Below are 12,231 nucleotides of genomic sequence, written 5' to 3' on the forward strand. Positions count from 1 at the left end.
ATAGTTTAATAAAAACTGAAGTTGAATTTGATATTCACTCTTGTGAATTTGAATACTATATAGTGGTAACTTTGACAACTTGCTTTTTGGTCTTGAAACCTATGTTAATAGTAAATATTAAAAATTATTCATTTAATTGATATAGAAATTGGTTCAAGCACATTTTGGATAATCTGGATGACCCACTTTAAAAAAAAAACCTCTTTTTTGTGGGAAATTGTGAGAATACACAAAAGTGGAGTGAATAATATCATGAACACACATATACCCTTCACCCAGCTTCAGCGTTTATCAGATTTTGCCAATCTTGTTTTTCTCTAATTATTCACCTGGTGTATTTTATAACAAATCCCAAAGATCACATCATGTCATTCAAAAATACTTGAGTGTGTAGGATGACCCTCCGGCCACTGAACAGTCTCTTCATGTCAGTACCTAGGTTTGCGTTTGCATTAACTGCAGTCCCAAGTGACAAGAAATGCCATTTTGCTTGTCCTTGATTAATGAGCAAATAAGAGAGGTGGATTAACATGTAAATGACGCATTTGCCGAGTGATAATGGAGAAAGATTTCAGAGTAGTCCAAATTGAAAGAAGTGGCCACAAAGTGAGTCCTCTCTGGGCCCTCTCTCCCAGGGTCCTGCAGGTGCTACCCCTAGTGAGTGTATAGCAGCAGGAGCGCTGTTTGGTTTTAACCAAACAAATTATGTGATACAGATTTTACCAATCTGTAAAAATCATCAGCAAATTACTGGTGTGTGAATTTCTTTGGACTTGTGATTTTGCTTATGTGTAGTTTGTAAGTCTGATGGTTTGTTGTAGTAGAGTGGTATGAACACAAGGCGTTTCTACCCAGCTGTACATTTGTGTGTATGTCTTGGGGCCTGTGAGACCTTTTGCTGTGTCCAGTGCTTCCTCGTGCTTCCCAGATTTGAAGGCAGCCCTTCGGCCATTCCTCAGTTAGACAGTCACAGGGCTGGTGTCATATGTGAAGGGAGAACATGGGCCTCAGAATCAGACTGACTGTGACCTGGGACACATGACTTCACTTTCATTGCTTTCCTGATCTGAAAATGTGATAATGACCTGTACATTTTGGGATCATTGTGAGTATCGAGTAAGATTATTCCTGCAATCTTGCATGGTGCTTGACATGCAGTAGCTTGCTGAGATATAGTGCAATAATTTTCTGATTTCATATTCACCCTTCTATTTTCCTTCAATTACTTTCCTTTTGACATGATTTATAGAGGCAGATCACATTGTTTTCTTCTGCATGCTTTCTAGATTGTCTGGGTCCGGCACAGTTCAACAGGAACGTGACCTGAGCAGCTGTGAGTGATTTGAGTATTATTGCTGGGGTCGCCCCTCCCTGCCCTTTTTTTTTTTAAACAAACAAACAAACAAACAAACAATTGTAGTAACAAGGTGAGTTCATAAGATTCATTTGCAATGAAACTTTCCACTAAACGTGTGTAGGAGAAATAAGAAGCAGCAGCAGTTCTTGCTGCTGTCATTGCAAGTCCTGCACAGTGACATTAATCTTAGAATGTCTCTCGGTGGCTGTTGCTTTTATTACTTGAACTGTATTTAATACTAATTATGTTCTAGAACATTCTGCCTTCTTTAGAATGATTTTTGGTTGCTAAATATTAACAGATAAACCACTCTTACTCCTTGTTGTCCACTAATGAAATGATACGAAGATTTTTAATTGATTCATTCATAAATACTCACATAAGAAGATACTTTCTTCCTCTAGGAACGAAACAAGTAGAGTTTCTCTTTTTTAGGGACCTGTGTTGAAAGGGGACCTTATTTTTATGTAAACTTTCTTTATCTCACAGATAAACATGAGGCTCTTTGGTAAAAATGCTAAAATAACTGGTTAATAAGTCACATTTCCCAAAGAACAGTGTCTCTTAGGTGGTGGAAGGGCTTGGGGGCCCTTCTCCAGTAGGCAGCTGTTTATTAGGTGCTCATAAATAGGACCCAGGTTTGGGGATGTTTACAAGTCACTGCTGTCTTAATGATGACTGGCTTTTAACTTGATAAAAATAGATGGATTGAAATGCTGTGCACTCCCAGCCCAGTCCATTTGCCATTTTCATTACTTAGGAAGCCGCTGGGTGGGAGCAGTTTGACCACGGAGGAAGGCGAATAGTTAATCCTTCTGTAAACTGTGCAAGCTCAGCGTAGCTTTTGGTTTTGTTGTTCTCCCGCTTATTCCTGTTGTTAAGCCTGGAGTCATTCAGGATTCCTTTTAAGCTTCTTTCAAGTAGAGGGGCTTTGTAGTTCATGTGCATACTGTGTAAGGCCATGTTAGGAGAAAGACAGGCTTCAAGGGAATTTATCTTGATATGGTGAAGACTGATGGTTACAGTGCGGTCTACCAAACAGCAACTAGTAAAACAAATAAAACATATTGCCACCGTTTTACAATCTCCTGTCTTTGGTGTACGGCAGCAGAATATGTGAATCTGGAGTAGAATGCCTTACTGGACAGCAGGCTTCCTTTGCAGAGCTCTTGGCCTCCGGGCACCTGCCTCTTCCTGCTTAGGCTGCCCTCACCCCAGTGCCTCCAGGGCCCTGGAGTTTCTGTGGAATGGAATCTCGAGGGATTGCAAACCCCATTAGAGCCCAAGGAAGTCTAGAATGCTTAATTTCCATGACAGGAGACTTTAGGAGATGTTTCTGGGAGTCCCATTTGCCTCTAGGTTTCATGAAGGAGGTCAGAAAACAGGTGATGTTTCTGCCCGTGATGTTACCCGGATTGTAACCCACGACCTAATTGGGATGTGGAGGAAAAGTGATGGCATGAGGAGTATTTGAAATCATTTCAATTTACATCCCTATGAGATAGTTATTAGAAGTTCATCACATCGTTCCTAATCAGTTTTCAGCATTTGGGTGATAAACTAGGCTGCTGGATCTGTTTTCTCCTCCTGGCTTTAGACACTGTGCTCCTCTGACTGTGAGCCGCCTTCTGATTGGGTCCTACTGCTGGGCTGTAACCATACAGGCATTTTTTTGGGGTGTTGATGTGATACACCCTCTTACTGATGTAGATGTCATATGTACTTTGCATTTGTAAAACGTGGAAAGCTAGTTAGTCTGATAGTCTGAATCAAGATATAGAAGGGAATGGGGTGTGTGAGTGTGAGTTAGTTGGGAGGGGGAAGGAGGGCAGGGTTAGGGGAGTGAGCCTATGTAAGAGCATGAAATTGGTTTTAATTTTGAATTAATTTTATTTGCATTACTTAATGATAGCAATTAGTTTTCCAGGTTTTTAATTTAGACTAGTTTTTTTGGGGGGGGGGGGGTAATTATCCAAAGCAGAAAAATGTCAAATGTCTTTTCTACCCTAAGGTACATTTATGTTTGGGGAAAACCACATATGCGTATTGAGTACCATAAGGTCCTAGGTATATTTCCAAAAAAGACCTTGTAGGCAGTCGTTACCTGGTTACTGTCTGGTGCAGGCATCAGCAGCCTGCATAGACTGTCAGAGACCCCTGTGTAACAGTGAGGGTTGCAGTTGTTCCTTACTGTAGGGCCATTCGGAAGCTTCTATCACTGAAGTTGTAACCAAGTGCGACTAAGTATTTTTTTAACCTGTGTTTAAGGACACCTTAACTCTTGTTGCTCATTCTTTATTGCAGATTTGCATTGTATGTGTTTCCCATGTAGTCAGTGGTTGAGATTTAATACAATTAGAAGCTGGCACTTTTTTTTTTTAAGTGCAATAATGTGGAGAGGAAGAACATAGTGACTCCCAGCACTGCCTTGACGTGTGTCAGAGGCCAGCAGTGTTAAGCCAGCGTTGCTACCACATAAAGGCTTAGTACAGTTGTGGAACTAGATTAAAACCACAGAGCCTGCCAGAAGGGTGCCAAGAACTCCCAGGGACGGGTGGATGGTATGGAAAACCACTGAGATAGCTTCAGGGCCAGGGATAGGGTAAAGGGAATAAAATGGAACATAAGAAAGTTCTCATCATTGCCAGCCATGCTAGTGGGGGGTCATTTTCAGCACCTGGGGTGCTGGGAGTCCTGGGGTAACTGCCGTCCACAGGTCTCAGACTGTCCCCAGTCTGGGTTTTGCAGGCTGTCAGGGTTTTGTACTCACCCGATGCTCCCTGGAGACCTTTGCTCGCAGGAGTGACTGGAGGAGTTCATGTAATCAGTTAATGCACCAAAGTCAGGAGAAATGGGCATGGTGACCGTTGTTTTCCTGAAAAGAAGACGGGATGCAAAACCATTAATACAAAATTGAAATCTTAACAGGTTTTGCAGGTTGAACATGAAGCGTGTATAGCCTGGGTCTCTTCCTTTATGGTACAAGGGAGGGACGAGAAGGAGCTGAGCACAGTGTGCTCCTTCCCCTGCCTCCGCACGTGTCCAGCAGGGGAGGGAAGCTGGGTCTGTGGCACCCAGTGGGACTCTGACCAGACAGAGTGGCAAGAGATGTAACCCGTCTTCAGCCATGTTTTCTTTCTCTGCAGCGAGGAGGTCTGCAAGCGTGGCTTCACGGTGATCGTGGACATGCGTGGGTCCAAGTGGGACTCCATCAAGCCCCTGCTGAAGATCCTGCAGGAGTCCTTCCCCTGCTGCATCCATGTGGCCCTGATCATCAAGCCAGACAACTTCTGGCAGAAACAGAGGACTAATTTTGGCAGTTCTAAATTTGAATTTGAGGTAACTTCCCCTGTGTGGCTAGACCCACTAAACAAGTTGGTGTGGTTTACTAAAAGCTATTGAGGCTAATGAGAGATTTTTTTTTTAAACCACATATTAAACAGGAGCTGCATATCTTACGAACATGTGATACGTAAAATTAGTTATTGCATGAAACAACAGAGCTGCGTTCATCATCCGAGTGGATTGTTTTACCCACATGGGCTTAGGTTTCAGTTCCCTTGGGTTGGGTGATGGGCTGTTGAGTTGTGAGGCCTTGGCAGAGAAGCTTGCTGGCTGCCTTATATTTCACTTGACAAACAGCTTTACCAGGCAGCACTGTGGCTTTGCACGGTTACAGATTCATTCTCCTTGCCTCAGCCCTGGAGATGAGGGAATGTTAGGGAGAAATGCCCAACTTCAGAGTCCCTAAGTTTCATCCTGTCATGGATAATGGAGAGAATGCATGTATTAGGCCTCTGATTTCTGAAAATGGAGATAGTGTGTTAAAAACTGTGCAGAGTCCTGAATTCAGTTAGGCATGGAAGATTGCCGTCTTTCAGTGGTAAAAACAAGACAAAACCCTCAGCCCACTACTTATTTTGCTTCCCACTGTAACCTCCTCTCCTTAAGCTACCAAGGTTCTGACAAGGCCTTCGGTGCAGTTAGTTTAATGAGATGATTATGGGAGGAAAGTCTTCCTGCCAGCATGAAACTTGATTCTTGCTCCATTTGGAATAAGATTTTAATATTTTCTAATAAGAAATACTTTTTGGTTGAATAGATTGCTTCCTCTGGCAAATCTGCTCAAACATTAGGTTTCAGTGGATGTATTCATGTATTTTAAGGTAAACAGCAATAATATTAAACATCAGACAGTGTTAATCCTTAATCTTCAGGTTATAATGCTATACTTTTCAAAGTGTTTGCACAGGTGTATTACTTGGATTTTTAAATTCTTTCCATAGTACTCATTTTTCTATCCAAAATATGAACTTAGTTTTAAATTTGAAACTACTCAGGTTTACTACACTCCATCAGAAAGATGAACCCAGTAAGCCTTTATCTTCATAGAGAATAGGAAGTAATTTTGGAGGACAGTTTATTGGGTGTTAATTATTTTCTTGATGCAGAATTGAAAGTGCATTGTATTTAATTATAAGTGTTTTAAGTAAAAATAATGGTCTGGCAATACAATTCATACAGGTTTTTCCAGTCCAGTTTTGATCTCTCCCTCAGGGCTCTTAAAGGCACCAGTTTTTCTATGGAACTTGTTACATTGTTACCAGCCTCTCTCTCTCCCCCAGTGATTGCCTCTGTGGAGATTATTAAAAGTCCAGCAGGGCCGGGCTTGGTGGCTCACGCCTGTAATCCTAGCACTTTGGGAGGCCGAGGCGGGCGGACCACGAGGTCAGGAGATTGAGACCATCCTGGCTAACATGGTGAAACCCCATCTCTACTAAAATACAAAAAATTAGCCGGGCGTGGTGGCAGGCACCTGTAGTCCCAGCTACTTGGGAGGCTGAGGCAGGAGAATGGCGTGAACCTGGGAGGCAGAGCTTGCAGTGAGCTGAGATTGTGCCGCTGCACTCCAGCCTGGGCAACAGAGCGAGATTCCGCCTCAAAAAAAAAAAGTCCAGCAAACGAGAGAAGAATGGGCCTATGGTAGGATTGTAGGCATAAGTGCTGGATCAGGAGTCATCCCTCTTTCTACCTCTGCTGCCTTCTGCTGTTTCTTTTGCCAACCAGCACGCCGGACCAGCCCTTCTTGTTTTCTCTTTTGGTTCTAGGTCACAACTCTTTCTCCTTCACCTTTGTCTTTGCATTTAATCATCCCCCTCCATGTTTTCCTTGAGGCATATTAATATTAATCTGCTTCACATCATGATAAGGTGAGGTTAAGATTTCTTGCCGAGGCCAGGCACAGTGGCTCATGCCTGTGATCCCAGCACTTTGAGATTCTAAGGGAGGAGGACTGCTTGAGGCTGGGAGTTCGAGCCCAGCCTGAGAAACTTAGCAAGAGCCTGTCTCTATATTTTGTTTTAAAAATTAGCCAGGTGTGGCCGGGCGCGGTGGCTCATGCCTGTAATCCCAGCACTTTGGAAGGCCGAGGCGGGCGGATCACAAGGTCAGGAGTTCGAGACAACCTGGCCAACATGGTGAAACTCCATCTCTACTAAAAATACAAAAATTAGCTGAGCGTGGTGTAAGTCACCTGTAATCCCAGCTACTCGGGAGGCTGAGGCAGGAGAATCACTTGAAATCGGAAGGTGTAGGTTGCAGTGAGCTGAGGTTGCACCACTGCACTGCAGCATGGGCAACAAGAGCAAAACCCTGTCTCAAAAAAAAAAAAAAAAAAAATCACCAGGTGTGGTGGCACACGTGTAATTCCAGCTACTCAAGAGGCTTAAGATGGGAGGATGGCTTGAGCCCAGGAATTTAAGCTTACAGCATGTAATCATCGCCACACTCCAGTCTGGAAGACAGAGCATGACCCTTTTTTTCCTTTTTTAAAAAAAAGGTCGTGTGCGATGTCTCATGCCTGTAATCCCAGCACTTTGGGAGGCTGAAGTGGGTGGATCATTTGAGATCAGGAATTTGAAACCAGCGTGACCAACATGGTGAAACCCCGTCTCTACTAAAAATACAAAAGAATTAGCCTGGCGTGGTGGTGGGCACCTGTAGTCCCAGCTACTCGGGAGGCTGAGGCAGGAGATCACTTGAACCTGGGAGGCAGAGGTTGCAGTGAGCTGAGACTGCGCCACTGCACTCCAGCCTGGGTGACAGAGCAAGACTCCATCTCAAAAAAAAAAAAATAATAAATAAATATAAAGATTTCTTGCTTAGACTGTAATTGACTAAAACTTTGTCACTGTTAAATTGCAATGTAGTACAGATTATATACAACTCTAGGACTGTTCAGAATCACAGCAGATTATTGCAATGAATAAAACATTGCCTCTGTCCTTAGCTCTGTCAAATGAGCCTCTGCCAGCTTTCTTGCCAACTCTTGAATATTTTCTAAATTTTTATAAATTCATTCATATCCCATCATCTGTTATTTGATGGGCAGTGGGGTTAGGCTTAGGCAAGATGAATGATAGGGTGGTCTGGTTGGAGCAGCATTCATCGTTTAATAGGCAGCCCACACGTAATTGAATTTAGAGTGATGTTACACTTAAAAGGGTTTTGATGCCCTTGAGCAAGACGTTTGTGTAATAGCAAGTAGTAGAAAACCTCCACAGAGTTTCTGGCATGGATGAAAAAGAATGGGGAGAAGAATGCATTGATGTAAGTGAAATTTCTGAATTGTTTGCTCTGAACTTGCAATTTAACCTGTTTCCTAGTTTAATGTGTCTGTTATAGTGGGTTAATCTCCATCTTCTTGGAAAGAAATCTCATTTCTTTAGCTCTCATGAAATACACGATTCTACAATTTTAGGTATTCCAGCTGACATATATGTGTTGCTATAATGGATTTGTCTTTCATTGTACTGATAATGCTTCTTTCATCTACATTTATTTTTATGGGGCCAGAACCAGGTATGTTATGTTTTCTATAAATAGATTACTTTAACTTTGAAAACCTGTGACTGAGCATTGCAAATTGCATTATGTTAAAACTATATAAAATTGGTTCATCTTCTTATACGTGATTTTTTTTCCCTTAAGACAAATATGGTCTCTTTAGAAGGCCTTACCAAAGTAGTTGATCCTTCTCAGCTAACTCCTGAGTTTGATGGCTGCCTGGAATACAACCACGAAGAATGGATTGAAATCAGAGTTGCTTTTGAAGACTACATTAGCAATGCCACCCACATGCTGTCTCGGCTGGAGGAACTTCAGGACATCCTAGCTAAGAAGGAGCTGCCTCAGGATTTAGAGGGGGCTCGGAATATGATCGAGGAACATTCTCAGCTGAAGAAGAAGGTGATTAAGGCCCCCATCGAGGACCTCGATTTGGAGGGACAGAAGCTGCTTCAGAGGATACAGAGCAGTGAAAGCTTTCCCAAAAAGAACTCAGGCTCAGGCAATGCGGACCTGCAGAACCTCTTGCCCAAGGTGTCCACCATGCTGGACCGGCTGCACTCGACACGGCAGCATCTGCACCAGATGTGGCATGTGAGGAAGCTGAAGCTGGACCAGTGCTTCCAGCTGAGGCTGTTTGAACAGGATGCTGAGAAGGTAAAGACGGGGGAGGCTAATGCCTCAGTGGACATGGGGGAAGCCAGCGCTGGTGGGTTCGGGTGGAAGGAAAGAGAAAAGGTGGAGAATGGTAAGCCTATACTCACCGTGTGTGCTCTAAACCAGCGAGAGTCATTTCAGAAATGGCACTGAAATCTGTTTTCCGGTTTTACTCGTTGTGCAATACAGTGCTGTTTTAGAAATTTTGAGTTCAAATTACTTATTCTTTGGTCTAGGATGCCTGTAAGATAGGAATGATATTTTCACTTAAAAGAGTGAACATTTCGGCCGTGCTCACGCCTGTAATCCCAGCCCTTTGGGAGGCCGAGGTGGGCTGATCACCTGAGGTCAGGAGATTGAGACCAGTCTGGCCAACATAGTGAAACCCCGTCTCTAATAAAAATACGAAAATTAGCCGGGTGTGGTGGCACGCGCCTGTAATCCCAGCTACTTAGGAGGCTGAGGCAGGAGAATCGCTTGAACCCATGAGGCAGAGGTTGCAGTGAGCCAAGATCGTGCCATTGCATTTCAGCCTGGGCGACAGAGTGAGACTCCGTCTTAAAAAAAAAAAAAAAAAAAAGTGAAAATTTCACAGGGTTATGTTATTGACAAAACACCATTCCAATCTATTGAGTATGTTTTTTAAAATCAAGATGAGTAATGTGTTAAAAGTAACAGTTTCTGGGTAATATAGTCGGTAATCACCTCTAGTCTCATGTTTTATTCTTATGCACCAGGCAGACCAACTGGTCAAAGTGAATCCTTATCAATTACTGGCTAATTGAATCTTAGCAATGTGGAAACTGGGCACTTACCCATAGGTATGTGTTGCAAGCCATGAACATGGGTGAATTAATCATTGAGTTTTATTTGAGCTCATTGAATTTTATATTACATGGACAGGAGAATATTTTGTAAAGTAAAAAGCCACATTAGAATTCTTGGATGTAAAAGGACTTTTCAAAAGGTGATAATCCAGTGTTTTTATTACTAAAGCTTTTAACGTATCTGTCAGTGTTCTTTTGTTTTAAGTAGCACCTTGTCTAAGAGACTGGAATACCTTCTTTTCAATTACTGGAAGACCAGGTTACTGTCACTGGGATTCTGGTTCAAGTCATGGTAGCAATGCTAATTGATGATAGTCATCTATATTTTCTTAAATGTTTTCATTGCAAATGTCTTAATTGACATCCTTGTCCAAGTAACATCTATATTGAACCTTAAGGGAGATGTCATAGTTAGTTTTTCCCACCTTTTTTATAGTAAATTTTATGTTTTTGCAATCTGCACAGGTGTCTATGTACTTCTTGATCAAACAGTGGAATCTTTTAGTCATTGATATTTCTGTCAGTAACCTGTGGGCACAGCAGAACCCATCCAGAGACCCATAAGTTCCTAATTTCACCCTAACGGGTCTTTAATTGAAGCTCACTGTGGCAAATTAAGTAGTTCAGCGTGGCAGGGAGACTGGGCTGAGAGTCAGAGGATCAGAGTTTTTAATCAGCCTGGGGGATTAGAGTAACTCTCTTTACTTATCTGCTTCTTAATTCCTTCTCTGTAAGAGGAACACATCAGATAAGATTTTCTGGTAGGTCCTGCAAGTTCAGAACTGCTGACTTGTTCTTCGAAGTAAAGACTCTTCTGAGAGAATCAGACAGCGCTTGAAGTTGTCCAAGGAAGGAAGTTGCCCTTTCTTGGTACTGCCCCATCTGTGGGCCTGTGTCAGTAATTTCTCTTTCTGGAGTGATTGCGGGTTGTCTTTTTCCTTCCGGTAGATGTTTGACTGGATCACACACAACAAAGGCCTGTTTCTAAACAGCTACACGGAGATTGGGACCAGCCACCCTCATGCCATGGAGCTTCAGACGCAGCACAATCACTTTGCCATGAACTGTATGGTAAGACACTCGGAACAGCTGGACGCTGGCATGTGACAGTGTTTTAGCAAATGGGAGGCATTTGGCAAATTGTGTGCTGGGGCTTTCAAGGGGCCTTCGGAGTGGCTGTTGATTGTAGCAGCTGACCTTCACATGGAGGGTGTTCCCTAGGGTTCCATTGTCTCAGTATCCCATATTTTAAGTTTTAAACAAAAATGAAAACAAGCAAACAGACGAACCAGTGAAACTTGAACCAATGACTTGGCTAGTTCAGCACAGACACTTGGGATGCTGGTTCCTGTGCTGCACTTCATAGGAGCCCACGGGGGCCCCAGCAAAGCTGCTGGGAGGCACAGTGAGTCCCCCAGACGGAGCGCTGTCAGTTTGCTGGCTGCTGTTCATGACAGCGAAAGGAGCAAGCCTGCTGCTGACCTCAGGGCACTCGCTAGTTCTCCTGAGGCATGAGATTTCCTTCCGAGCTGAGCTGGAGGACTGGGATCTGGCCCTCAGCCTTGCCTGGGATCCCCTGGCCCTCTTTAAGGTTGTTGCGTCTGCTACCCTTGGCTGTCGTGACTGTCAGGATCTTAGAGGCCAGATAGGGGGTGACTGTAGGACTACATCACAGAAACCAAAACCAAACCAAAACACTGAATTTTGAGTAGCACTTCTGTTACAGTTTTATAGTTAATGTTACTAAAACTGTACGTTCTATAGGACATTTGCTTGCCTCTGTACTCTGTGAAGCTTCTAGAAATTTCCTCTTCAGGGACAAGGAGTTTTGGTTTGGACTTTAAGCCAGCCTTGTGAGGATTGTCCACTCTTAAACCTTGTAACGTTTGTTGCAGAGCATTAAAGCAATATGAACCAGCCTGGGCAACACAGCAAGAGCCCATCTCTAAAAAAAAAAAATAATTAAAAAATTAGCCAAGTGTGGTGGTGCACACCTGTAGTCCCAGCTATTTGGGAGGCTGAGGCTGGAGGATTGCTTGAGCCCAGGAGTTGCAGGCAACAGTGAGTTATGATCACGCCACTGCATTCCAGCTTGGGTGACAGAGCAAGACCTTGTCTCAAAAAGAAAAATACAAATAAAGCAATATGAAGACAGGGTTTTTGTTTAAGTTAATTCAGAAAGATGCCATTTAATTAAAATACAGTCAACTAGGTGCTACAATTTAGGTAGTTTCAAAGATAAGATTTTGCAATATAATTTTTAGTAATAAATGCCATCAAAGTTTTACATCTGTTCTAGAATTTAAAGTAAGAGAATTTCTGGTTCGAATCGTCAAACCTGGGCATAGATAAAAATTTGTTTGTAAGAAATTACTGTCAGTTTTTTTAGAATTTTCTGAAACTTTTGGCAAGAGACCAGTCTGCTATGCCACATACTTTAAAAACTAGAAATACTAAAATATGTGCTAGAAATGAACAGAAAAATATATTCTCTCTTCCCCCTTTCTTCAGCATTATTAGTGGCAGATTTAGGACTCAAGGGAA

The 12,231-nt window shown here is 42.8% G+C and overlaps 1 protein-coding gene across 5 annotated transcripts in view; it reads left to right on the forward strand.

Annotated features, from left to right (window-relative positions):
- TRIO (trio Rho guanine nucleotide exchange factor) overlaps positions 1-12,231 on the forward strand; it is a 366,651-nt gene that overhangs the window by 138,279 nt on the left and 216,141 nt on the right. For all 5 annotated transcript variants that reach the window (XM_034959746.4, XM_034959748.1, XM_063604169.1 and 2 more), the window contains exons 4-6: positions 4,504-4,696; positions 8,348-8,860; positions 10,636-10,758. In XM_034959746.4, the coding sequence (XP_034815637.1) occupies positions 4,504-4,696; positions 8,348-8,860; positions 10,636-10,758 (829 nt within the window). The remainder of the gene's footprint in view (positions 1-4,503; positions 4,697-8,347; positions 8,861-10,635; positions 10,759-12,231) is intronic.

The sequence above is a fragment of the Pan paniscus genome, chromosome 4 (assembly GCF_029289425.2).
Source record: "Pan paniscus chromosome 4, NHGRI_mPanPan1-v2.0_pri, whole genome shotgun sequence".
NCBI lineage: Eukaryota > Metazoa > Chordata > Mammalia > Primates > Hominidae > Pan > Pan paniscus.